The sequence below is a fragment of the Ips typographus genome, linkage group LG1 (assembly GCF_016097725.1).
Source record: "Ips typographus isolate SLU linkage group LG1, UJ_Ityp_2.0, whole genome shotgun sequence".
In the NCBI taxonomy this organism is placed as follows: Eukaryota; Metazoa; Arthropoda; class Insecta; order Coleoptera; family Curculionidae; genus Ips; species Ips typographus.
The window spans coordinates 28,582,324-28,610,078 of record NC_138422.1 but is presented as its reverse complement, the minus strand read 5'-3'; the positions used below and the strand labels follow the sequence as shown (position 1 = coordinate 28,610,078).

Below are 27,755 nucleotides of genomic sequence, written 5' to 3'. Positions count from 1 at the left end.
CTTTGCACCGTTCGAGAGAATTGCCCCTTTTATGCGGACGATACGGTTTGGCGCAGCCGTCCCGCATCTCATCGTGTCGCAAAAAAGTGAAAGTACCACAGGAGTACCCGAGCGGTACTCGCGAAGGCCGCCTCGGAACCTAAACAACAAGACTTTGACGGTTTAGACGGTAGTTTACACACTAACCATAGGCGGGATCGCGTTAAATTCCATCAAATCGCGCTCAAAGAAATCGTTTTCAATGAGGAACGCGAACACCGAGTACCACTAAAATCGACAAGGTTGTCATTTCCGAATCAATCAATTCGATAACGCAAGTTTCGTCCGGGTACCGCGGTCCGTTCCCGAACGGCAGGTACTTTAACGTGCATGTGGTGCCAAGTGTAAACTCAAATGTGACCGTTAATTGGAAATTTTAAACACGTCCACTTATAACCAAATAGGTAAGAAGTTGTGCTTGAAACTATTGTGCTGCTGGTTGCTAATGTGAACCCGTAGAACGGTTTTGCTCGATGCCCTGTCCATAATTGAATAGACTCACCTTCACCTAAACGATATATCGAAAACCCATTAAAATTAATTTGGTTTGTTGTGTTTCTATACAAAACGACCCCACTGTGTGTGTGTGTGTTTGTCAATTGACTCTTTAATTCGATAATGTCCTCGACAAATTACTGGTGCCTCCGAAGAAAGTCAATGCTTTCAACACTAAGACCAGCTAATGCGATTAAATTATCTTAAATAATCTCGAACGAAATGTTTTCTTGGTCACTTGCGTGTCGTAACAATTAATTATTAACATCGTGCGACCAAAAAATTGTTTAAAAACCACTAAATGTGTTTCTCTTTAACCTTGGATCAAATAGGATTCCTTAGGAAGAGTTTGATCCAGGTAACCTTTAATCGATCAAGTGATGATTCATCAAGTTTACATGCAACTTGCTTTAAAAGGTATTGACTGGGCGGACAACTGTTTGTTACCTGAGATTGTGCCAAATTTTTGAAATATTTCTTGTCTTAGGGATTATTGAAAATGATTTCAAGTCTTCAAGTACCATACCGACATTTCCTAGAAAAAAAACAATTTGAAAATTAATTTTGGTAAGCTTGCCATGTTAAAAATGACGATTATTAAAATCAGTAAAACAAAAATAATTTAAAATAAGTGGCATGCTCTGTTTATAAGATAACATAAAAATAAGAAATAGACCCTGACAAGGTGGATCGAATAATGTAATATTATACCCTGTGTCTTATTTGAAAAAACAAGAGAATATTGCAAAATTGCATACTTTTTTTTTCTGGATTACATCAAGGATTTGATTGTGTCAACTGGAGACGACTTTGGGAGGTCCTGTCGCAGATGGGGACTCTGCAGCATCTGATTCACCTACTAAAAGAACTATATAACAATAACATGACACTAATGAAGGTGGATATACGGCAGGGTTGTGTTCTGTCACCCTTAGGAGAATATATCATAAGGAAAGCCTTGGACGGCTGGGAAGGAGGAGTTGTCATAGGTGGCAGAAGGATGGATAATCTCCGCTACGCTGATGATACCACACTAATCGCCAAAGATGAGCAGGAAATGTCTTATTGAGCGAGTAGAGAGTTATTGAGCAAATTAGTAAACACCCTCGTTTTTCCAATTGCGCTCTACGCAGCAGAATCCTGGACCTTAAAAGCCACAGACATCGCCAAGTTGGAAGCGTTTGAGATGTGGATCTGAAGAAGACTACTGAGGATTCCCTGGAAAGACCGCCAAACTAACGTATCCATACTCGAAGAACTTAACATCCAAGTCAGATTGGCAACTAAAATCAAACAACTGATTCTCAAGTATTTTGGACATGCCAGCAGGAGAAAATATGAAAATCTCGAAAAATTTATGGTCCAAGGAAACACGACCTAGAGAACGTTCTCCAAAACGATAGCTGGACCAGTTTACAGGAAAATCTTTCCAAGACAGCATTAGATGCACGTCAGATAGAGAGGAAGTTTCCCTCCAAACTGCTAAAAACACAACATGAGACTAACATGGGATCACGACGCTTCAAACATAGCTAACTCAACGAAGCTAACGACTAGAGAGGGTCTTATTTGACATTTTTGACTTTAGGCACTTTGTTACTTTTCAAACAATTTCTTCAGGAAGTTAGAGACAACTTTAACTTTAGATATCTCCAAAACTGTACTACTTTTAAAATGGTTTTATTTCATTGGATTTATAAACCCACCAGAACATACTATACTTTACCCATATACTTTTTTGATATTTTTGATGACCCAGTCACCATAATTTCTATTAATTCACTGCACTTACACTTCATTAGTAATATACAGGGTGTTTATTAAGTTACTTGTACACAAACTTTAGGTGAGGGATAAATCTTTGACCAATTTCAATCAAAGTTAGTTGTGTTTCAAATTTGAACTCAATATCTCAAAAAGAGTTAAACTAGAAAAAATAAAGCTTTGACACGCTTTTATCGATCTGCAAACTTTTTATTGTTTGTGGCTTGTTTCGTAAAAGTTTACTTAACTTCATTGTTGTTAATTTGAATGGAAAAGTTATAACTATTGCATTATTCTAATTTTGGATGTGACACACTTTGTTGAATGAAAAGAACATTTTATCATCAGTTTATTTTAGAAGTGATTTCAAAAATCTCAAATTTGTCCATAAATAAGGACATATGTCACCATATTTGGTCTTAATTTACAACAGATCTAACCTAACCTAAAAACTTTCTAGAAGCTGCCAAATGCCTCTAAAATCATTTAAATAAATGATAGAGTAAAGTAAAGTAAGGTGCCAGAAGCATCTAAATAGAACTAAAAACCACCTTCTAGAAACTGCTAGATGCCTCTAGAATCATTTAAAACTGTCAGAAGCTTTTAAATAGTACTAAAAATCTTCTAGAAGCTGCCAATTGCCTCTAAAATCATTTAGAAGTGCTAGAAGCCTCCAAATATTACTGCAAATTTATTACAAGCTGCTAGAAGTCTTGAATACTGCTAAAAACCATCTAGAAGTTGTTAAATGCCTCTAAAATCATTTAGAAGTGCTAGAAGCCTCCAAATAATACTGCAAATTTTTTACAAGCTGCCAGAAGTCTTGAGTACTACTAAAAATTTTCTAGAAGTTGCCAAATGTCTCTAAAATCATTCTGTTTTGCTTAAAATTGGCGATAGATATATAAATTAGCTTTATTTAGTTATTTTTTAAAGAAAAGAGATACAACAAGAGTACATCATTGAAAAAATCGTCTCGAAGAGCTCTATTTTACTGCCACACTTATTGGGACATCCTGTATAATTCAAGTTGCTTTCTTTTGAACTGAATTTTTTGTGAGAAAAAAGAGGGATTTCCAGTTGGCTTTAATCATTTGCAAATCTGTGTCTTAAGCCTAAAGTTATTAATGTTTTTAATTAACTCGCCCAGAAGTAGATCTAACCAATATTGTGTTTTTTTTTCCTTTACATCAATTCTAGTGCAGTTTCTGCATTTATTGCTGAGTTTGTCACCTACAAAGTATTGCGGAAGGATATCTATAAACACTTTTAACTCAAAAAAACATTGTAATACATTCAGAATGCTTAAAATGTATTAGTGAATCTGCTCTGTTATCTAATCGCTTCTATATTTTAACTTCCGCAAACATTAATATTCCATTAGCGCCACCGATATCAGTTTAAAACTGTTTATAAACACAAGAAAAGCAGTTAACCTAGATTAACACCTTGTGAAGAACACAGAAATGTTAAGGACAGTCTAAAGTAATCTGTTTAATTAAAAATCGTAATTTTGTTGGATATTATCATATTAATGGTAATATTTCTTAGCAATGAAGCATATAGTTATTTTCCTAACAAGTGAGGAAAGTGATGCATTCACGGGCCAGTCGAGTGCGGGGAAGGTACTTTACGCACCTGATAGGAACATCAATTAATAACAATGAATAACAATTTAAAATATGATACATAATCTAACAGAATTTATCTTTCCCACCCTAGTGCGGGAATGTTATAATTTGCGCACGCTCGTAGAAAAAAAAACAGTTTTGTCTATTCTCCCATTTGGGTTGTTTCTAGTGTTTCAATGGAAAACAACAGAATACGAAAGCTGGAATTTCCTGAGGGATTAGAGTCGTAAAAGTAATCAGCAAAAAAACCGGATAATAGAAAGGAGGTTTGTTTGACCCCAGAAATTTATATAGAATACCTTTGAGACCCACTCGAAAACTGGAAAGTTACAAAAGATGAAACACACGTTTGCGGTATTAGTTCGTTTCAGCTTTTGGTAAACGTTTGAAATTACTTTCTTTTATTGTCCAGGGATCCCAACCATATCGTTCGTATTTGATTTTGGTGTTTGTTTGGTTACCCACATAAATTGGATTTTGTTTTCAACAAAACATCAAATAATAAAAAAACAGGTGCAGAATTTACAGAATTTGTGAACAAAACTGTCTGATGGAACATTATGACAGCAAAACGCATTAGTTTACACTAAGAATATTGTAATTGCTTTGGACTTGATGTAAAAAAGTTTATGAAGCAATAAACATGTCTAAAACCAATTATCTAGTTGCTTAACGAAGCTAATTATTGGTTTATGGAATTTAAAATTACAACGTACAAGAACATAAAAAAATGCTTTTTGAATATGCAGTTGTATCAAAACGTTTTCAATTACACAGAATGTCACAAAAGCATCATATTTTATTATGATTACCCTTACTTTTGTATGGATTTACATGCCTGATGGCTAATAAAACAATTCTGTAATCTTATAGCTTTTGAAATTACAGTTATAGTTGTATTTTTTTTCCAAGCGGTCTAAAATAAGCCTATTGTGTACCTGTACTGCCGGCGTAGAAAGGCTATTTCATATCCTAGGAGGTAAAACAATAATGTCCAGAACTTGATCCAGGCTAAAAGCGTTGCATTTAGAAAAAAGCAGATGAAATTAATGCAACACTTACTTTGCTTTGATTGGCTTGGCTCTGCAATACAATCCTTTCATATTCTTATTCTGAAATACTGTTTTCCTGAAGGTGTCAGGACTAAATTTGTAATCAAATTCAAAATCAACAAACAAACGGACTGACACAAAAAGACAAAAACTGATTGACACAACACGGCTAATACGATAACAACACGAAGCTATTTCCAAAGTTGTCTAACAGAGGGCGTATTATGGCTGTCTAGCGTCATCTGTCGATTACGGTTACGCGCTCCGAATTTACACGGAAAGCGGTTCTTGAAAATAGGCTTTCAAAATTGTTATCGGCCATTTGCTCTGGTTTTCTGGCTTCAAATCTCCTGTGTTCCCCATGTTGTTCTATGAGAATGATATTTATTCAGTACCCGTTATATACTATGTACATTTACCAGTCCGAATTAATTGGTTAACCTGGCTAGGAAACGATACACATCCTATGTTTACCTTATTACGCTTTCACTGTGTCATCTGTCAAAAATCGTGATGTCCATGGCACACTAATTCAAAATTACTACTAATTGCGTTGTTGTATTGTCAAATAAAGTTTCAGTGAAGCCGTAAAGCGACCTAAATCGCCGAAATGAGTGATAGTGATAAAATAAGTTGTACACCACCTGCTTTAGCAGCAATAGCGTCAAATACGCTAAATAATTTAATTCCTGGAAGGTCCGCTTGAAAAAAAAATAGTAGGTATACGTTACACGGACGTAGAAAGAGATTATCGCCTCTTTCTACGCCTAATAATATAATATACTATTTTCCAAAATATGGAGCATTCTTAAACAAACACTCCATCCCTATACTAGAACCTATCAAACCACTCAAATTCGTCATAGAGATGATATACTTTCTGTTTAATAAGAGAAATGGTTTGATTGGTGTTTACGATGACGTCAAGGTCGCTACGCTATTTTATTGGTGGCAATCGAAGAAGATTGATAGCTTTAACATCAAAGCAATATATGGCATTTTTACATTGTTTTGCACATCATGCGTGCATCTCAGGTAAGACAAAGGTGAATGTTGTTTATTACATACTTGATCGGACTTTTAACGTCAAATCAATGATCAATTGACTGTGTTGGAATACGTAGATCTTTTACGAAATCAAGTTTTTTTCTAATTTCCAAATAGTTTGCATTGTTTAAGTAGCTCTGGTCCATTTTTCCTTCCAAACGTCATCGATCAGTAAAGCTTACTTAAGCACGCATTACACGAAGCAAATATTTGCTACAGTTGCTATACAGAATTTATTTGCACAAATTTTTGTTTCCAAAAAATATTTTTACTATTTCCTCAAACTCAGCAACATTTTTACTGATTTTAAGCAAACTTTTGCTTGGTGTAGTTTCTGCTTTACTGTTCTTGATACTTAATATACTATTTTGATTGAAACAGTTTAGAAAAAAATGAAACTGACTAAATTACACAGTTTGGTGAAGGAACAAGGTAATTTTTAACATGTTGCAGGAAAGTTAACAAAAAATATGGATACGTCCGATGGCAGCCAATCACGTGACGGTCTGGATTTCATCGTGGAACATCCGGAATACGTGGCTAAATTAGCAACCGCACTGAACGCAATAGGGCCAACGGCCATTAGAGTTCGGAAACAAATGTTCGAACTTTTGGCCGCGTTATGTGCCCACAACGAAGAAGGTAGACTTCGTACTTTAGAAACATTAGAATACTATAAGGTAACGTCACCATATATTTTCTTTTTCCTCGTTGTTTATTGCGATCTTCTATATAGAGACTGAAAAATAAAAGGCACAGGATGGGTTTCATTGTGCAAGAACTGGAACAGGCCAGAACGACTGATTACCAAACCGCTCTTGTGGCTTTTATCAATTGTTTGGTTATTTCTACTTCGAAGCTAATTGAACGAATACAAATCAGAAATGAATTTGTAGGTAAGTGTTTATTTGTTTGTATTAATTGCATATTGAGTTTAACTTGTTTTTCTTCTCTTAGAATGTCAACTTCTTGAGGTGCTTAACAGGCTAAGGCAAGTAAAATTATTATGTATTTTTTAAGTAGGGATACTAAAATATTTCAATTAAAACGCTTGTAAATAACAAAAAAATATTATATTTATTGAAATAATTTTAAAAAAAATTATGCAAACTATCAAATTTTCAAATTTTAATCATCTCCTGATAAAACTGGCCTTTTTTGGCAACTTTTGACAAAAAGAGTTAAAAAAAATTCATCATCATGATCATTTTACGCCTGTCAAATAGATTTATGTTACTCTAACGTTGATATTAACATAAGTTAATTATTCTGTTGTTAAAACTACTTTTTTCTACTTCCCAGTAGCAACCATTTGAAACTAGTTTCTGAAATGAGATTATTAGGGTAGCAGCAAAAAAATATTATAGTGCCACTTTTTTCTAAATTTCAGTTTGGTTTTATGGATTATTTTTTTGTAATTTTATCGACCTTCTAATTTTTTTAAGAAACTGAAATGAATTTTAGAAAAAGTAATCCTGAAGCAGATTTAGCAGCACAACTAGACGTATTCGATGAACAATACAAAAGCGACGAAGCCGACCGACAATTAGAGTACAAAAATCTCAACCTGGATTCTCCCACAGACATTTTCTACGTCATATTGAAACAGGTTAAAAAACCCAAAATTACCTGTATGTCTGTATTGTAAATTAGTGATTGTTTTAGGTCGAAGACACCCCTTTAGCCATATCCTTCATCAACGTGCTCCGGAACTTATTGAACATCGACGTTAACGATCCTCTTAGCGAAATTGTATGGGATAATGTGGACAAGATGGTGCAAAAAGCCACAAGTATGGACAAGAGGGAAGATATGCCACGCTTGAGTAGGTTGAACTCGAAATCTCAACTGAAACTCAACTGCACTTGTCAAGGCAGTAGAAGGCAGTCACTTCAAAACATTCCACTTGGGGCTTTGTCACCTCCACCTCCTCCGCCACTTTCAGGTAAGTAAACCTCTCTATTTTAAATCAAACTGAGTTTAGCTGAGAATTTTCCAATAACACTTATATCATAGGACTAGGTGGTCCGCCACCACCGCCGCCTCCGTTTCCTCAAGGACCGCCTCCTCCACCTCCTCCAGCGCCGGCACCACCCGCAATCCCGCCGCCTCCTCCTCCTAGTCAAGTCATGCACAGAGGACCCGCATTTTCTCCACCTCCAGAAAAGGAGAGGAGGATTATAGAACGATTACCTCAGCAGGAGATTCCAGCTCCAAAATCTAAAATGAAAACTGTCAATTGGAATAAAATTCCTAGTAATAAGGTTAGTGACAAATTTGAATACATCAGTACTTAGATTACAATCAATAATTTTTTTATGTAAACATGATAGATGATTTGATTTTCTTACTTAAACCAAAATTACAATTAATTTTGGAGCACCCTGTTACTTTGATAAGTAAGGAATTGCTGATCTATGCCTATATGGATTAGAAACGTTTATTAATAGAGTCCAGTCTTAAAAGTACTAAAATTATGAAAAAAAAGCTTTAAAAAAGCACAAAACTCTTCAAAGATGCAAAATTTTTTAAGTTCTAGACATTTTTTGAAGCTTTTAAACTGCTTTAAAAGCATACGGGGTATACAAAAGATTTTAGACCGTTTTGAAAACTTGAAATTGAGGAACATTTGGAAGGGAAGCATATTGAAGGTTCTGGAATGCTTCAAGGCATTTAGAAATTCTTAGACGGTTCTAGAATATTTTGGAAGGTTTTAGACTGTTTTGATATCTTTTGGGAGCTTTTAGACTAGTTGAAGAGCATTTGGAATCTTTTAGACTGTTCTAAAAGCTTTTGGAAGCTTCTAGACTGTTTCGAAAGACTTCCGACTGCTTTAGAAGCATTTTGGAGTTTCTGTAGTGTTTTAAAACCTTAGATTAGACTACTTGAGGAGGATTTGGAAGGTGTTTGGACAGTTTAAAGAGTATTGAAGGTTCTGGACAACTTTTAAGGCATTTGAAACCTTGCAGACGGTTCTAGAAACTTTTGGAACTGCTCTAGAAGTATACGGAAGCTTTTAGACGGTCTTGAGATCTTTTGAGAGTTTCTAGATAAGTTGAAAAGCATTTGGAAGCTTTTGGGCTGTTTTATAAGCTTTTGCAAGGCATTTTAGAGCTTCTTTAGTGTTTTGGAATGTTTTCACATTTTTTTAGACTTCTTCAGGAGCATTTACAAATTTTTTGGTCAGTTTAAATTTGTAAATTGATACTTATCCATTTTGCAACAGATAATTAGTATGTTTTTGTCTCTCAGAAGCCTTCAATATTTCAATTAGGACCTAGAATGACCCACTGTGCGATATTTTTTGCGATTTTGTGCGAAGGTTTTTCAAAATTTTTACATGTAAGTGCTATCGTTTATTCAAAAGTCATGATTTTGCTATTTTTTAGTTTTTGAACCAATTTTCATGTTTTGATAAATTTTCATAATTTTGCTCATTTTTTAGTTTTTGAACCAATTTTCATGATTTTGCTATTTTTTAGTTTTTGGACCAATTTTCATGTTTTGATCAATTTTCATAATTTTGCTCATTTTTTAGTTTTTGAACCAATTTTCATGATTTTGCTATTTTTTAGTTTTTGGACCAATTTTCATGTTTCGATCAATTTTCATGATTTTGCTCATTTTTTAGTTTTTGAACCAATTTTCATAATTTTGCTATTTTTTAGTTTTTGGACCAATTTTCATGATTTTGCTCATTTTTTAGTTTTTGAACCAATTTTCATGATTTTGCTCATTTTTTAGTTTTTGAACCAATTTTCATGATTTTTCTATTTTTTAGTTTTTGGACCAATTTTCATGTTTTGATCAATTTTCATGATTTTGCTCATTTTTTAGTTTTTGAACCAATTTTCATAATTTTGCTATTTTTTAGTTTTTGGACCAATTTTCATGTTTTGATCAATTTTCATGATTTTGCTATTTTTTAGTTTTTGGAAAAATTTTCATGTTTTGATCAATTTTCATGATTTTGCCCTTTTTTTAGTTTTTGAACCAATTTTCATGATTTTGCTCATTTTTTAGTTTTTGGACCAATTTTCATGTTTTGATCAATTTTCATGATTTTGCTCATTTTTTAGTTTTTGAACCAATTTTCATAATTTTGCTATTTTTTAGTTTTTGGACCAATTTTCATGTTTTGATCAATTTTCATGATTTTGCTATTTTTTAGTTTTTGGACAAATTTTCATGTTTTGATCAATTTCCATGTTTTGATCAATTAACTACTTTAGCAGAAGTTTTTAAGAATCCTTTTCATTATGAAAAATGAATGGCTCTCTTTTTTTGTTTATTACCCATAAAACTCCTGGTAATCTATCATAGATAATAGAAACATTGAATCAACATAGGTGGCGTGTTCCAATAATGTTTGGACTCAAGCGGCCTTCAGACACCAACATTCGCCCCAAGCAGACATCGATTGGAGCGAAATGGAGAAACTCTTTTGCCAACAAGGTCCTACTTCGGGAGACGGTGCTGCGGTCACGCCAACTTCGGAAACCCGCTCCATAGCCAAACCGAGAAAAGAGTGCCAAGAGGTGAGTTTCACTTAAGGCCAATCACGAGTTTTGTGTCCAAATTTCCAAGAACTAGTCAAAGGATGGACGTGATTCGATTCGATTTTTTTAGATCTCGCTGCTAGACGGCAAGAGAAGCCTAAACGTGAATATTTTTCTAAAACAGTTTCGAAGGTAATTTGTTTCTCCCTTCGAAAACTCAGTGTTCCTAACTCAAAAACTAATTAGCTACATAATTAACTTCAGCTTTGTGTTTAACCGGAATGGGGATGATGAACGGCTTCGTTACTAACTTTTACTAAAGACGGAATTTTTAATCTACCTAATTTTTGTTTTGGAATTTTAAAATGCTACTACAGTTTTTAAATTAAAACGACTGCCAACTTTGAGTTCTAAGAACATGGAAATGCGACAAGCTTGATTAAATAATAATCAAGCCTGTAAGTTAAATAATAATGAACAAACAAACAAAGTTATTAAATCAAGTAACAAGCATACCTACTAAATTTTTTGGACTGCATTAACATGGAAGTAGAGTTTAAGTCAATTCAATTTCCAGTTCGAACGAGGACATAGTCTGGCTAATCAAACATGGGGATCACGCCAAAATCGGGATCGAAAAACTAAAAGGTCTTTTAAAAATCCTACCCGAAGTGGACGAGTTGGACATACTAAAAGCTTTCGACGGCGACTTGTCCAAACTGGGTAACGCCGAAAAGTTTTTAATTCAATTAACCAACTTGTCCAAGTAAGTTGATTCTCGCACGTCCCGAAATCATTTAACGGCAGTAATTTTCAGCTACAAACTGCGAATTGAGAGTATGCTGTTGAAGGAGGAGTTTGAGTCCAATATGAACTACGTAAAACCTAGTATTAGCTCGATGATAATAGCGGCACAAGGTGAGTGTCTTTTATGTTTTTTTAACATTCAAATTGGTACTTTAAAATCGAAAAAAGATTAGTTATATTATTAAGTTCACTTAGTTTTTTTGATTAGTGGATGACGATAACGCAATCTTAGTAGTAAGATGAATTTACATTTGTTTTTACTACTTTTATGTCAACTACAATAGAAGATTGAGTCTATTGATAGAATTGCCGATCAAAAAGACTATACACACCATAGATCCACAGATGATAGAGGAAACTAACATATAGGTGACGTATGGGAAGAAATGGAGGCTGTCATGACCAATGTTGCAGAGGCAGAATTGGGACATAAACGAAAAGCACAAAAACACGATTGGATGATGACTACAAAAAAATCCTGAAAGTCATTAGAACGAGGATAAGAACCGCCAAATGAGTGGCTGAAATAACAGTGTGAAGAACTAGAACAACTACAAAGAATACACGATGACTTCAACCTACACAGAAAGATAATAGTGACGGCAGAAGTATATAGAAAGAGTACATTCTCTAATGTAGAAAACGATCAGGGAGATTTAGCACAGGATGATCAACAGCGTAAAATCATATAGGAAAACAATATTAGCAACCTTTTCGAAAGACCTGCTGTAGACAAAGACCTCTCTGGAACTCCCATCACAAAAGAGATTGGCCCAGACCGCATACCTGTAGAGCTGCTCAAACTATTGGACGACAAAAGCATCACAGTTCTTCAGACGATATTTAATCGAATCTGTAACACAGGCGAATATCCCTTCAAATGGTTAACATCGAATTTTGTTCCCTTGCCGAAAAATCAGCCTCATGAGTCACACACTGAAGATTATCCACTACAGAATATCATTAAAGTGCGAAAGATGTTAAAATAATCAATTTTACAGAACATACTACATAAACATTATGTCATCTAATGACAATTTAAGATACTCAGGTTAAGGAAGATAGACGGTAATTATTATTCGAGTGTGCTTATGTCTTTCCATTGTTTTATGTCAGTAAAATAAAGTTGTATACAATCTAATAAAAGTATCTTCAATCTCTTTGACCAGTTCATCAAGGGATAAAGGAAGCTGTAGAAATTAACAGGTTATGGGCCCAGTCCAGGAAAACCGGAAAAGTAAGCAGAGTAATTATCCTGTTGTGAAACGTATTTTGAAAACCTGAAGGATAAGACAAATTATGGCGACAATCCCTAGTAATTTAATTGTAAAGCCATTTGATGGAAACGGCTTCTCAAATTGGGAGTTTCGAGTAAGATTGTGTCTTGAGCAACAAGGTGTTTTGGAAATGTTGGAGAAAGATCCTCCGGAATCAACAGCCACAAATGAACTTGCAGTTTTTAATAAAAACGATATAAAAGCTCGGAATTTAATCGTTCAGTTATTGGCTGATAATGTTCTTGAAATGGTGAAAACCAAAACTACAGCTAAAGAAATCATGAATGAGTTGAAAGGTACTTTTTAAAAGCAAGGAATAGCAAACCAGGTACATTTGCAGAAGAAATTAAGAAACATGAAATACTTTGGAAAAGGAAAACTAAGTGAATTTCTGTTTGAATTTGAGAAAACAGTCTCAGAGTTAAAAAACTGTGGTGGAAACATAAATGACACAGTTATTGTCTGCAATGCCAGAGAACTATCAAGTAGTCACCACTGCAATTGATATTATTTTTTGTCAAGGTGAAAGTAACATCTCTCTTGACTTTGTTAAAAACAAATTACTTATGGAGGAATCAAGACAAGAAAAGGTAAAAGAGGAGAATGTAGACACATCACAGCCACATGCTTTTTATGGTAGAGGAGATGAAGAAAGAAAACATTTTGGAAAAGGATATAGACATCCAGGAAGTAAGCCAATAAACAAACGACCATCAACTACAAATCGTTATGCATTTCCTGATTATAAAAGCGGTGCGACCTCAAGTGAAAATTTTCCATACAAGTGTCATTATTGTGGTATAAGGGGACACAAAAAATCAGAATGCAAGAAAATGAAATTCAAACAAGGAAAATGTAATATTGCAGAGGAAGAAGAAGTAGCTTTTTGCAGTTTTAATGAAAATAGTGAAGCAATGACAAGTGGAACTAGTAATGAGATACAATTTATTGTGGACAGTGGAGCAACTCATCATTTAATTGGATCAAATCAAGGACAGTATTTAACCCAAGTGAAAAATATTGACATTAAAATTAATGTGGCCAAGAAGGGAGAAACTGTAACAGCAAAGAGACAAGGAATTTTAAAACTGAAAACAAGTGATGGTAGCAAAATAACTATGGAAAATGTTCTTGAGTGTGAAGGTCTGAATCTGAATCTTCTGTCTGTGAAAAATCTGGAGCAGAAAGGACTAAAAGTTGTTTTTGAACATGGACAAGTTGTATAAAATCTAATAAAAGTATCTTCAATCTCTTTGACCAGTTCATAAAGGGATAAAGGAAGCTGTAGAAATTAACAAAAGAAACATCGGATCCACACAATTTGGTTTCAGACGAAGTTTAGGCACGAGAGAAGCATTAGTTGCGATTCAAGTACTGATTCAGAACTGCAACGATCAGAGAAAGGACATAATGCTGTGTTTCATCGATTATGAAACGGCGTTCGACAGAGTCCAACATCATAAATAGATTGGACATAGACCAAAAAGACATCCGCTGCATTCAAAGCCCATACTGGAACCAAATTGCTGAAGTCAGAGTTGGTAACAATCTCACAGAAGCAAGACCAATTTGTAGATTGGTCAGACAAGGGTGTGTTCACTCCCCACTTCTCTTCAATTTATATTCTGAAGCCATCTTTCAGGAAGCCCTAGAAGAACGCAACGTAGGCGTTAAGGTGAATGGTGTATGGGTTAACAATATTCGTTATGCGGACGACACAGTTCTAATTGCAGATAACATGGAGGATTTGCTTGGGACTGTCGGGGAATGCAGTAAGAACATGGATCTTAATATCAACACCAAGAAGACTAAATTCATGATAATTACTCGTGGCTGTGTGAAAACTGGAAATCAGACACAGAAATCAGATGCCGGATTGAAAATGCCCGCAGTGTGTTCATGAAATTCAAAAAAGTGCTCACCAATACTGATTTTGATCTTGGCTTGAGAATTGGATTTGTCAAATACTATGTCTGGACAGTGTTGCTTTATGGCATGGAGGGATGGACACTGAAGGTGAGCACTATGAACAAGCTGGAAGCATTCGAGATGTGGGTCTATAGGCGTCTACTGAGGATTCCATGGACTGCAAGAAGAACCAACAATGAAGTCTTGAGAATAATCAATAAAGACCGCAAACTGTTAGACACCATTAAACGTCGAAAAACAACATACCTGGCCCACGTAATATGCAACGAGAGGTACCAATTCCTGCAATTGATAATTGAGAGGAAGATTGAGGGAAAGAGAGGAATCGGCAGGAAAAAGACAGTGGACAGGACTGACAATGCAAGAACTAATGCATACCATACGTATTAGGGAAGAGTGGACAGCATAAGAAGAAGACTGTAGGTTATACTCCTCTGATAAATAGTTCTATAATGCATAAAAGAGCTTTTTGTATAATAACACTAAACTAAAACTCTTAAAATCATTAGTGAAAATAAGTTGTAATACGTGAAAGTGCATAACCACAAACAAGTAAACAAAAAACTGTGTTTTTCAGCTATTTCCACAGCTTATAGTTTACCACTTAATATCACAGTGAAATAAAGTTAGTTTTGCAAACCCTTACGTTTTTGTTGTCCCAACCTAATTAGAATTTTGACCGTCATTTACCCTAGATATCCTTAATCAAACACGAAAACGTTAATTACAGAACTAATGACCAACAAGGCCCTCCAGGAAGTTTTGTACATGGTTCTAATAGCCGGCAATTTTCTGAACGCGGTAAGTTTATTAAAAGCCAAGTCAATTTTATTTATATAGGGTGTCTCAAGTTTGAAATCGAAATTAAAAGTTTCTAAGTAAGAAGGATTAAAATGAAGAAAACATCGTTTGTTTAACAGATATATTGAGAATTTCAATTTTGTTAGAAATCCTTCACATCACACTTTTCATTTGAGACGCCCAGTACACATTACATCATTTAGGTAATGTTGTTTTAGGGTGGTTACGCTGCAAACGCAGCGGGTGTAAAACTGTCCTCCCTACAGAAAATAATGGATATTAGGGCGAACAAACCTAACATGAATTTGATCCACTTCGTGGCTTTGGTGAGTTAATAACCTGTCAAAAAACCGGTTTTTTTGATTGATAAATTGCGATTTTGCTCTGGCAGCAAGCTGAAAAACGCGGAAACATTTTGCTGACTTTCACTGAAAATGTTGGAGTATTGGAAGAAGCTGCCAAGTAAGTATTTTTTGGTAAATATTCATTTTGGTATTCAATCTTTTCATAAACTTGATAATTGAAAGAAGTAGCAAACTGATAAGTGTATCATATAATGATTATTACAGATTACAGAGGGATTCTTTAAAAAAAATATTATAGTCATATTATTATAGTTTTAAAAAAATTAAATTGACAAAAAATATACAACTAATTTATTTCATTTTAGAACAACAGTGGAACAACTGAAAAACGAAATCTCAGCCCTGGAAGACCGAATCAAAAAAGTGAAACGTCAAATCGAATTTCCGGAAACCGAGGAGGAAATCAAAGAACAAATGACTGAATTTTTAGTGGTTGGTATTGACAAACATGTTTGTAGTTTGTGATTGGTCAAGAAAAAGCAGCAAGCTGTAACCTGCTTTTTTTTTGGCCAATCACAAACTATATCCAATTACTCACAAACCAGTAATTTAACCACTTTTGCCTAAAATAATTCAGTTATTTGAACAGTTACGACAAAAGGTCACTGAAGATAAAATATAGTCCAGACCAAAGGATTTTCAACAGTGTATTCAAAAAAGGTCATCGGTGTGATAGTTTGACCGCTAGGGGGCGTCAAAGTCAAGGTTTTTTTACCATTTTTGCTTTTTACACAGTTTTTGATGTTAAAAATTGTTTTTCACTTTTTTGGGACACCCTGTACTCAGTCGCTAATCTGAGACACCTTTCATCACCCTGACATCCAGTTTGCCCCAACTGTCACCGTTTTGGGGATCACCTGGAAATTATGTCAATTTTGACGATTTTCAGTGTGTGGCACCCTTAAAAAATGACATTTTTACAAATGACACTTTACGTCATGTTTGTATCATTAGCTTGAAGGAATTTAGTCAGTCAAAGTTAATTTTAAAAATTAAAAAAAATTCTCTCAATAAATTCAAAGTTACACCACTCTGTCAATTTTTGTTTTTAATTTTTTAAGGACAAATGGTGCCTGGTATCAAAAAAGGGCATTGAAGGTAAAAATTGCATTCCCTCAAGGTACGTTTGCGGTAAAAATATCAGACCTCTCTAACTTGAAGCGTTCCTGAGATATTTAGTAAAAACTACAAAAAAGCAAGGCTAACTTTGACTCCCTCTAGCAGTCGAACCGAGCTTTCTTTTGTTATAGGGCTCGTATATACAGGATGGTTCAAATAAGCGAGTTATTCACGATTTTCTGGATAAGTGCACGAACATTTTGCTCAAATTAGGAATTTCTGCTCTCTAAACCAAATACCAGCTGGATGTGTACAGTTTTTTTTCAAATAATTTCAACATTTCTTTCAATCAACATCAACAGGTGGCCGAAACAGAAGTAGCCAATTTGCAAGTTGATTTGGCCAGGTTGGACAAGGTCCGCACGCAACTGGCCGATTTCTTTTGTGAAGATGTCGGTTCCTTTAAAATTGAAGAATGTTTCCGAATATTCCACTCATTCACTTTGAAGTTCAAGCAAGCCGTATTAGAGAACGAGCGACGTAAATACCAGGAAGAGCAGGCCAACGCGCGAAAGAGACAACGCGAAGAGATTTTAGCTGCTAAGAGAAGACAAAGTGAGTTGTTCCACTCTATAAACTATAAATTTTAAAAGTAAAAATTTCAGTGGGCAATGTTAACACTTCTGAGGAGGGATTTATTGATATGCAAATTTACGACTCGTCTGGTGCTCCCAGAAAGGTAAAACTCGATTTTTGTACGCCTTTTCAAAGTTTACAACCAGCAATTTTAGAGTTTCAAGTCCACGAACGAAAGTGGTACCTCTGAAGATGAATTCTTCGCCGTTAGTTCTCCACTACTGCCCAGGCACCGGATGAGTTCTTTTAACGGGAATGGAGGAGAACTGGAGAAAGAATCTCCAGGTATTATTGCAAAAATTTCCCAGTTTGCAGTTTTTTATGTTTAATGTAAACAGAATCGTCGCCAAATGGTAGTTTGCGAAGGCGCAGAAGTAAAGGTATGCTGGATGATCAGGGAAATTTGATGGAATTCCTTAGCAGTAACAGAGAAAGGAAGTCTTGGGGTAGTTTAGGTAAGTTTACTTCAACTAATAATCTTGTAATATCGTTACTGTAACTTAAAACTTGCGTGTTCCAATGATAGATATGTTGAATCACGTATTTTATAATTTAGATCGATCCTGGGCAAGAAAAGCAAAAGGAACAGGCCATAAAAAGCGTCCCGCTTTACTTACAGCCGATTTCCTTTTGGAAAGAGACCGAACCACCGCACCTTCTCCAGTTACAGTCGAAGTAAAAGGTTCCTGTTCGGCACCCGAAGAAGAATCTGTAGTTAAAAACTCCAGTAATCGAGTAGAAACCTGGTTGAAAGGCAGCGAATTCAGTCAACTTCCCAATAAGTTACAATCTCGTAAGTTCTCAAAATGGTTTTGCGTTTAGGATAAATACAATGATTTTGACTTAGAAAATCCGGAGCAACAAAAAGACAAATCGGCTTGGAGGAAATCGACTCTGAACGTTCCGAACAGTTCTGAAGAAACCAAGATCAGTCACAGGAGAGATGGATACAATCACTCTGATACTAGGAGGGACGTTTTGCAACCCATTTTAGAAACGAACGATAGAAAAGAACTGATTGGGGCTTTGGGGAAAGAGGCGGAGACCGACAGGTTGACGTTATACCTACGGAAACCTGCGGAAGAAGTTCCAGAACCCAAAATTGAACCCACACTAGGTAAGTAGAATTGTTATATCCTGTTATAGCTCCTCTTGATTAAATTACCCTATACAGACATTCCTATTCACATATTTGGCAACAGAGCTGTCGGTAGTTGAATTACTTTAATTGGAAAATGTAGTTCAATTAATTTTAAGTATAAAAGTAGTTGTAATTTGTAATTGATTTTACGATTTGTTCTGTAATTGAACCACTTTGAAAGTAGTTGAATTACTTTCAGAGTAATTGAATTACTCTCAGAGTAATTGAACTACTTTCAGAGTAGTTGAATTACAAATAAAGTTAAAGTAATGGAACTACTTGTTTTTGAGGTTAGATACGATTGTTGTGTTTTGCGCGGTCGAGAAGTAGGGGTTTACTGAATCGGGTTCAGAGCGGCGTTTTGGTTGGGTAAATGAAAAAATAGAAAAAAGTTAGAAAGTTGCGATTTTTGCTGCCTGGTGTAGTATTTTGTTATCTTCATTTTAACATTAAACAACGCTATAGGTTGCATTTAATTTTTTTGAGTTAGGCGGTAAAATAATATTTCTTTGTAAAAAGCGCCACCTGTGGACGAAAGAAAACAACTTTAAATAATTATTTATGGAGCATCTAATAGAAAAAAACCTGCTCTTTTCAATGGTGCCAAACTTAATGTTCTACGACAAAGGGTTTCGAAGTTATCGCAGTTTTTTTAAAGCAACTTTTGACTTACCCCCACCACTTTAAGTCAAGAAATGGAGAAAAAAGGTTTTAATCAAAGTTGTTGCTAGTAAACGTGGCTTCCGTTTGCAAGTATTTTCAAAGTGCCATTGTATTTGAAATTTTGGAGATATGCACTTTTTTTAAGTTAAAGTTGTTAGTACGCTCTCTTGAGGACATTTCCTGAAACTGAAAATATTTTCTAGCAGATCTTTTGGCCCCTTTTTATATCAATTTTTTTTTTTCAAAGCTCTACGATTAACCGTTAAGTCAAAAAAGCCGAGTGCCACTCTTATTTGGACACCCTGTACATTTACTACTGCCAATAAATAAATTTACTTTTTATTAGTTCAATTACATTTGAGTAGTTCGATTACATAAAAACATTGACTAATTGTAATTCAACTACTTTCACGCATTTGAGAGTAGTTGGTAATTGTAATTTAATTACTTTTTTTGAGTAATTGCGACAGCTCTGTTTGGCAACTATCCTAAAACTAAAATAGTCTGCAGAAAGCTTATTACTGAGACTATATCCTAGTTGATATCTTCACTTAGAGCTAAAAAATCCACTTTAAAAACCTGTTCTCAAATGAGACTAAAAATTAAAACAAGTTGAAACTGCTGATGGGCTGAAAACAATATAATAGTCATTACAGCAATTAATGTTTACCAATAACGTAGGTGGAAGCGAAAAAGAGAACGGTGGATCATCATTTAGACTGACTAATCAGAATAAGATCGAAATTGACCAGGACAACGTCCAAACTCCTCCCATGGCTAGAAAGAACTTTATATCACCAACTCCAACCGAAAAACGAGAACCAGTGAAACCCACTCCGTGCAAACGGATTTTGAGCAAGTCGGACTTGAAAGATGGGGATTTGGAAACGGTTGGAGAGTTTAACAGATTTTCACCTGCAAGGCGCACGAGAAGACAAGCGTAAGTAATAAAATTTGAAAGCAAATGTTATATTAGCAAGAAATTATAAAAAGACTACTACTTTTTTAACTTAGACGAGGCCAACCAAAGACTCCGTTAAAAGCCGCAAAAGACCCGGACGACCAAGATGATGATGCTGACAGTAAATCAACGTCCAGCACCCAGAGCAGCGCCATTTTAAGAGATTTTGTCTCACCAGTTTGCATTAAGGTTATTTTCTGAACTCAAAACCTTCTAATCAAATTGACTATGAAATTTTCACTCTAGGTGGAACCAGAAGAACCTACTCGACCTGACAAGACAACTCACAGAACAATTACCTACACTGAACCACCCTCAAAACCAACTAGACCATTATCGATCAACAGCCTGGACCCAACACCGGCTAAAACCAAATCATCACCATCAGACAACAATAAAACCGACTCGTCTCTCAAATCCAATTCACTATTAACGAGAACCAATTCTACGACTGACAGAAACGCCAGAAATTTGAAAACCTCCAATAATTCGGCGCCGACCAAAGTGACTTTAAGGAGGAATTTGTCTTTGACCAGTTCCAAGTCTAAAATAGCTAACTCGCCTAGTACGGAAAGTTTTAAAATGCTACAAGTGGACAATAAACCTACAGTGAAGCGGAGTTCTTCAGTGAATGCGGGGGCAGCCAAAGGTCGAACGGCTACCATGGGTTTTATGAAACCCACCACGTCCAGTACTACCAAGTCAACGACACCGACGACTAGAAAAAGCTTTGTGCTGAGGGGTAGAAATTAATTTTGACTGGATCAGTTAGTATACAGTTTAGTTAATATAATTTTAAATTTTCACTGAGAAATAAACTTGAACTGTATTTTAAAATACTTGAATTGTACTTATTAGACCAGTCATTCTTATTTTCCAATTTTTTAAACACTAATATTAAGTTAATGCCAGGTTTAATAAAAAAACCTCCTAATTTATTGTTACCAACAACGAAATGAAAAGCCAAATATATATTTTTTGTTTAAATGGGTATCTACTATCTAGTTTTATCTAATGTTATACGAAAAGAGTAACCATCGGCGTAGCTCTCTCTATTCACTGTTATACTGTGCCAGCGATATATTAATTTAACTAATGTTTATTAATAATTTATATAATTGCATATTATGTACCGAATCTTACTAAGTCTCTTTTTTATTATGTTTTTTTTAATTATGTAACGACGTAGAGAAATCGAACGACCAAAATAAATTTTTAGGAAATTTCCACGTAGTTTTATTTGGTTCAGACACGGACAAACTATATCCGATATCTTTGAAGGAACGATGCCAATTACATTTCACATGGATTTTTATTACTTATGCTTATTAGAACTATTCTTTCATTTACCAGAAGGTTTTAGTTTGTATTTTGAAATTTTAAAAATAGAATTTTCAAGTAATTGATAATTTTGAAAATATTAGTAAGAACATTTATCTACCTTTATAAAAGGACTAGCGCACTAAATTTGTGAGTTGAACTCCTGAAAATGGGTAATTCTATACCCAAAACTGGTTGGGCGAGCCTTTAACTCCTGAAAGGTAGGTAAATGTATTTTTTCACTACTAAAAATTTTTGTACAAAATCTCACTATTCTGATTGTTTGGTAGTACACGAAAAATTAAATTAAATTTCAGGTTTAAAGTTTTCGGTACTATTTAGAGGCTTTTAATACTTTCAAACATATCCAAAATAATTCTAGAAGCCACCAGCGGTTTTAAAAAAGTCGTGGAAAGTTGTAGAATCCCCTGGCATTTCCAAAACAACTTTAGATACCACTGGCAACTTTGTGATAATTCTAAGTTTAGGCCTATTTTTGAGCAACTATTTTTGAAAGGTTCATAAAGCTCCCATCTGGCTTTAAAAAGTCTGCACTATGGCAATCTTATCAGTTTTTTCGGCCTTGACGTCATCCTAATTTTGTTTGATAGTCTAAAGCTTTACTCTTGTGTTGTTTGATAGTCTAAAGCGTTACTCTGAATTCATCTTCAGGGAGGCGCTCGAGGAAATCGATGGCGGTGTCAAAGTGAATGGAGTTAATGTCAACAACTTAAAATATGCTGACGATACCGTTTTGTTGGCCAGTAGTCCGGAAGAACTGCAGTTGCTGTTGGATAGAGTTACAAGTACATGCGATGAGTATGGGTTAAAACTTAACACTCAAAAGACTAAGCTTATGACCGTTAGTAAACAACCTATAAATCCGATACCAATAACAGCTTATGGAGTCGACCTTGAGCAAGTTGATAATATCGCCTACTTGGGCTCTAACATTAATAACGATTGGGATATGAGCAAGGAAATCAAGCAACGTATAGAGAAAGCTAGATCGGTGTTCTACCGGATGAAGAAAGTGTTATGTAGTCGAAATATTAACATAGAACTAAACTTAAGACTTACAAGATGCTACATATTTTCCACCTTACTCTATGGGGCGGAAAGTTGGACACTCACAGAGACATTGCTAAAGAAACTCCAGGCTTTTGAAATGTGGGTGTATAGGAGATTGTTGCGGATAAGTTGGGTTGACAAGGTTCGTTTTGAGTCGCCTGTCCAAACAACCCGAAATAAATAAAAACATCAAGATCCGGAAGTTAGAATATTTTGCGCACGTTATTCGACACCCTGAACGATACAACGTCCTCCATCTAATTATGCAGGGTAAAATAGAGGGTAAGAGAGGACCTGGTCGTAGACGCACATCGTGGCTTCGAAATTTGCGGGATTGGTTCCAAAAATCAAGTGCAGCACTCTTTAGGGCTGCTGCCAACAAAATTATAATAGCCAATATGATAGCCAACGTTCGTTGAGGACATGGCACTCGAAGAAGAAGAAGAAGTCTAAAGCTGCAAGTACAACACAAACTCAAAGATGGTTTCAAGTAAAAAATGTTTTTCAGTCCTAACTTTCAGATATTTCCAGGATAACAACACTATACCTACAAGAATATAGTAAAAAGGATCATTCACAATTACAATTCCAATCAAATTTCTACCGCAAACAAGGCCAATTTTTTCTACAAGAAAAACGAGTAAAGGTAACAAATGTAATGTAATAATTTAAGAGCAAACATTGGACAATCCAAGCAGAAGGCTTCAATTTTTCAAAGCAAAAATAAAATTGGTCTATAACGCATCTATTGGTATTATACACTGAGAACCTTACATGGAAATAATTTGAATAACCTAACTAGATCTTAAAATTGCAAGAATTAGGAATTACTAATAAGTTAGCCCCGATCGTGATTAGTTTCCTTTTTCTCAAAAACAGATTTATTTGGCGCTTTAACTCTAAAATTATTTTCAAAATATTTAAGACATAAATTTTAACCTGGGTCTCACTTTCTGTTTAGAAAGACAGTCGGCGGTAGTTTCTCAACTTTAAGCCCCTGAAGATGAGATGATATGCTCGAAACATGTTGGGCGTTATGACTGTTACCTCAGTTTGAGGGACTAATAAATATATTGTGGAGAAGGTTGCGTGTTTATTCGTCACTTTTACGATTTTACCTCCACTGAGAGTACCATGGACTACTACTACTTCACTCTGAAAACATGCTTGTTAACTAATGGTGCTTTACTGCTGTTGAGTCGAAAATCTCTCCTTCAGTTCATGATGGTTAGGACATTTAAATTAAAAAAAAAACAAGATTTTCTAAATAACTTTATTTAGCCAATAATTACAAAGTATTAAAAAAATACTATGTAATTATTGACAAGAACTAACTTTAAAATTAGTTTAGCTTTACTTATCCTCTGGCTTAGAGAATACTAGCGTGTAACCGCACTTTCCGCAGTAGTGTCTGTCTTCCATGGCGGCCATGAAAACACCAGCACCACATTGGTCACTTGGACACTCCCGCCTCAATCTATGGATTTTACCATTCTCATCAACCTGAAATAAGTCAAAAACAGAGTTACCTCTCAAAATAAAAAAAATAAAATTTTATATTACAAAAGTACATATTAGCAGTCAATATTCAAGTTATTACGGACACCTACCTTATAAAATTTCAGTACGGCAAGCTTGACCTTCTTCTTTTTGTGCTTGATTTTCTTGGGAGTAGAATAATTCTTCTTCTTGCGCTTTTTGGCGCCACCCCTCAAACGGAGCACCAAGTGCAACGTGGACTCCTTCTGGATGTTGTAGTCAGAAAGAGTGCGTCCGTCTTCCAGCTGCTTGCCGGCGAAGATGAGACGCTGCTGGTCTGGGGGGATACCCTCCTTGTCCTGGATCTTAGCTTTCACATTCTCGATGGTGTCCGACGGTTCGACCTCGAGGGTGATGGTCTTGCCGGTCAGAGTTTTGACGAAAATCTGCATGTTGGATCGGCTTGCTACAATTAAAATACTCCATGTTACTGTTTATTTTAATACCAATAGCAAAAGTAGGTATATTAAAGGTTAATATACGGAAAATCAAAGGAACATTGAAAGAGTTGTTTACAGTGCCTATCACTTATTCTGACAGAAGAAAGGAGGAAGTTTTTTTTCAACATAATTTACTTTGGTTTTCCGTCGCAAAAAACAGACAATATCTTCAAAGTAGTTTTTGTACTAAAATTAATACTTACTTGTACTCTTCATATAAATTATATTTGCAAAACATTAATTCAAGTTTCGTTAGTTCTTGCCTTTGTTCCTAAGTCTTTCAAAATGTCACATTTTCTGATTTACAATATTAGTAGTACAATTTTTAAATTTTAATATTATATTTCGATGAATTGAATTTGATTGTTGGAACAATACTACCTGAGCACATTCTTACCATAATGCCTTTAAACTTAATCTATTGTGTATCTTCTCATTCTATTCTGATCTAGACATTTCGAAAAAAACATTACTACCATTGATTTATCAGAAAGAATTATCTTCCCAAAATTTAGTAAAAGGACAAAAGCAAGCAGAAACTAATTTACAAAACAAAGTACTTAAAAAAAAATGCCTTGGAAAAAGGAAATGGAATAAACTATTAAAAAAATGAATGGTCATACTTTATTAAATTTTACAAACAGAAATGATTAAACTAACAAAACAGCATTAATGCAACCATCATTTTCGGGATTGTTGGTGACCTGGGCGTATTTACCCCACACAACTTTGCCAGCTTGAGTGACAAGACCCAACTCGGAAATATTCACTTCAATCACTGTACCCTTAGTGATCACACCTAAACTAGTGAACATAGGTGAACTGGGATTTTTTTTCACGCCAATTATAGGTAGATGGAATGTGGCCTTTAATTCGGGATGCGTTACGTGCGCCTTCTTGAAACGCAACGCCATCGGCCGTATAAATCTTTCAAACTTCGGCGGTTTTCGCGTGAAACCTTCTCCCACAAATGTCACTTTGGTTACCATTCTTTTCCAGGCTTTCCTCTTTGTTTTTCCCGATTTGACAACTCGCAGAACTTCGGCGTCCGCCTGCGCTCTGACTTTCGGTATTGGAACGTCCCATTTGCCAGCTTTCTCCTTTCGTTTCTGTTTGATCATGTTTGAGAGCACTTTCGCTCTGGATTTAACGTCACGATCCAACAAGTAAACTGGCAGTGCTCCTTCGGCCACATCAGAGGTAACATTTTTGGTTTTCTTCTCTTCGTGAGCTTTGATTTTCTTTTTCATTTGAATCTTTTCATTGCGACGCTCCTTGTTGAATATCTTCGCTTTGATACCACGCAAATTGCGGGCGGTTTCGGCCCGCTTGTGGGGCTCACGAGCCTCACGTTTACGCTTGCGCTCTTCATAGTCGAGACGACGACCGTGTAGTTTGCGATGACGTTCAATATATTCGTTTTGTGGCATGTTGGCTTCTGCAACAGAAAACCAGATATATGATAAACATGCTGAATTGTTTTGTTTGATACAGGATGTTTTCCTATAAGTACAACAACCTGCAAATAAATGTACGAAAAATATGAAAATCTTTATTATCCAGCAAATTTTTGAAGTTGCTTAATCCAACAACAGAACATAAAATTTATAAGAGCACTTAGATTAATCTGGTGTGTGTTAAACTATTTTCCCTAAGAGCAGTTCTGTTTGTTTTTTCCTCTCAAATTTAATAACTTTAGTTACACCCTAATTGGAAAGGTGTAAGCTACAAGTAACCAAACAAGAGACTACATTTGTGTAAAAGTTAGCAAGTGTGCATAGTGTGACAATCTGAAAGAAACTGGCAGTGAACAATTTAAAGTCAATTTACATGGACTGTGTAATTAATTTGATTTAAAAATTAAAAAAAAAAAAAAATCATTAAAAACACACTCCTTTCAGCAACAGTAGTAATCTATTTCTTTATATTTTAGTTTAGTATTGTTTTATGAGATACACAATTTTCATACACTACTTAAGTTTTGTTGTTTGAAAGAAAATAGTTATTATAAATTTTTAAAATTACTTTCAAGATTTTGAAAATGTATTTGATTTCATGTAGAAGTAACAATGCTGGAGTTTCCAAAGCAATATAAAAATACAACTTGAATCTAAAAATCTGACTAGCTCAGCATAATCTAACAATTGACACCCTGCATAACAGTGAAAAATACATCTGACAACATAAAATTTCTATTTCCTTGAACAATGAACTGGCTATTTTCCAATGTTATTTTACTACTAAATTTTCTGCCCAGAAGTGAAGTGAGATTCAAGTAATTATTAACTTCTGCAACTTCAAAAGTTTGTTGGGTAGTAAGCTGCACAAGAATTGCTCTTGAACAAAAACCTTATACTATTAAATATCATACATACCTGCAAATAATGATTAAAACACTTAATAGAACACTAATAAAGACAGCACTAGTGCATGTAACAATGCAGTGGGGCCCAAAGAAAACACCCTGTATCACGAATAAAATAAAGGGGGCTACAAAATACATAAACATTTAATTGAGGCTACGTTGAATGTCCCAGAAATGAAAAGTTTAAACTCCAAGACCATTGAAGCACCAAAAGTACTTGCACAACTTTACCTACTTACATGTGCTTTTCGCAACTGTAGACTGCTTTGAACTTTAGTTACCAATGCGAAAAATCAATAAATGTTTACTTTTTACGCGAAAAGAGCATCAAAAACAGGACAAAATTTGAAAACATTCTACCACATAAGGCAGAACGTGCTAACCTAACAAACACGCATGGCACAAGACCAAAACTAAATCAGTGATTTTTGAATTTAATACGATCAACCGACCTAAAATTTTGTAGCCATTAGTGAAACAAGGTTCTAGCGATTATTTAAACACAAAAAATACTTATAAATACTGCATAAAAGGCCTAAAAATTAGGAAAAACAATACTCACATTTCACTCCGCCATTAATGAACTGCAGAAAGGAATGGTTGACGCACTTTTGAGGCGGAGCTGTCGATTGTCACTACTAAGATGCTCGTAATGTCAAAATAGGGGAAGTCAACTTGTTGACAGTCCGAGACTTGACATTCCGAGTGTTTTATATATTTTCTGTTTCAGTTTTTGCGAATATTTTTTTAAGGCCTGATAAAGACAAAAATATATTTCCTGATATTTCTTAAAAAAATTAACGAACAAATTACAAAAAGAAGAACATAGTTCGTCCAACTAGGTTATGTTTATT

The 27,755-nt window shown here is 35.1% G+C and overlaps 3 protein-coding genes across 3 annotated transcripts; 1 reads left to right on the top strand and 2 right to left on the bottom strand.

Annotated features, from left to right (window-relative positions):
- Nucleotides 1-101: 101 nt before the first annotated feature.
- Nucleotides 102-21,391, top strand: form3 (FH2 domain-containing protein formin 3). The gene is made up of 24 exons (XM_081985828.1): nt 102-443; nt 6,482-6,708; nt 6,765-6,924; nt 6,986-7,019; nt 7,493-7,637; nt 7,694-7,973; nt 8,045-8,292; nt 10,378-10,566; nt 10,658-10,719; nt 11,105-11,293; nt 11,345-11,445; nt 15,271-15,341; nt 15,560-15,667; nt 15,733-15,803; nt 16,012-16,138; nt 17,128-17,380; nt 17,431-17,504; nt 17,557-17,686; nt 17,740-17,856; nt 17,958-18,194; nt 18,249-18,518; nt 19,887-20,145; nt 20,220-20,355; nt 20,413-21,391. Exons 2-24 carry the CDS (start codon nt 6,499-6,501, stop codon nt 20,917-20,919), a joined length of 3,978 nt encoding a protein of 1,325 aa, XP_081841954.1. The 5' UTR covers nt 102-443; nt 6,482-6,498; the 3' UTR covers nt 20,920-21,391.
- A 2,425-nt stretch (nt 21,392-23,816) lies between these two features.
- Nucleotides 23,817-27,614, bottom strand: RpS27A (ribosomal protein S27A). Its single transcript, XM_081985890.1, has 3 exons — nt 27,464-27,614; nt 24,168-24,502; nt 23,817-24,060 (listed from the first exon to the last, which is right to left on the bottom strand). The coding sequence occupies exons 2-3, from the start codon at nt 24,486-24,488 to the stop codon at nt 23,911-23,913; spliced, it is 471 nt and encodes a 156-aa protein (XP_081842016.1). The 5' UTR covers nt 24,489-24,502; nt 27,464-27,614; the 3' UTR covers nt 23,817-23,910.
- On the bottom strand, nt 25,147-27,601 carry Ip259 (NSA2 ribosome biogenesis factor-like IP259). Its single transcript, XM_081985867.1, has 2 exons — nt 27,464-27,601; nt 25,147-25,974 (listed from the first exon to the last, which is right to left on the bottom strand). The coding sequence occupies exon 2, from the start codon at nt 25,964-25,966 to the stop codon at nt 25,187-25,189; it is 780 nt and encodes a 259-aa protein (XP_081841993.1). The 5' UTR covers nt 25,967-25,974; nt 27,464-27,601; the 3' UTR covers nt 25,147-25,186.
- Nucleotides 27,615-27,755: the final 141 nt, after the last annotated feature.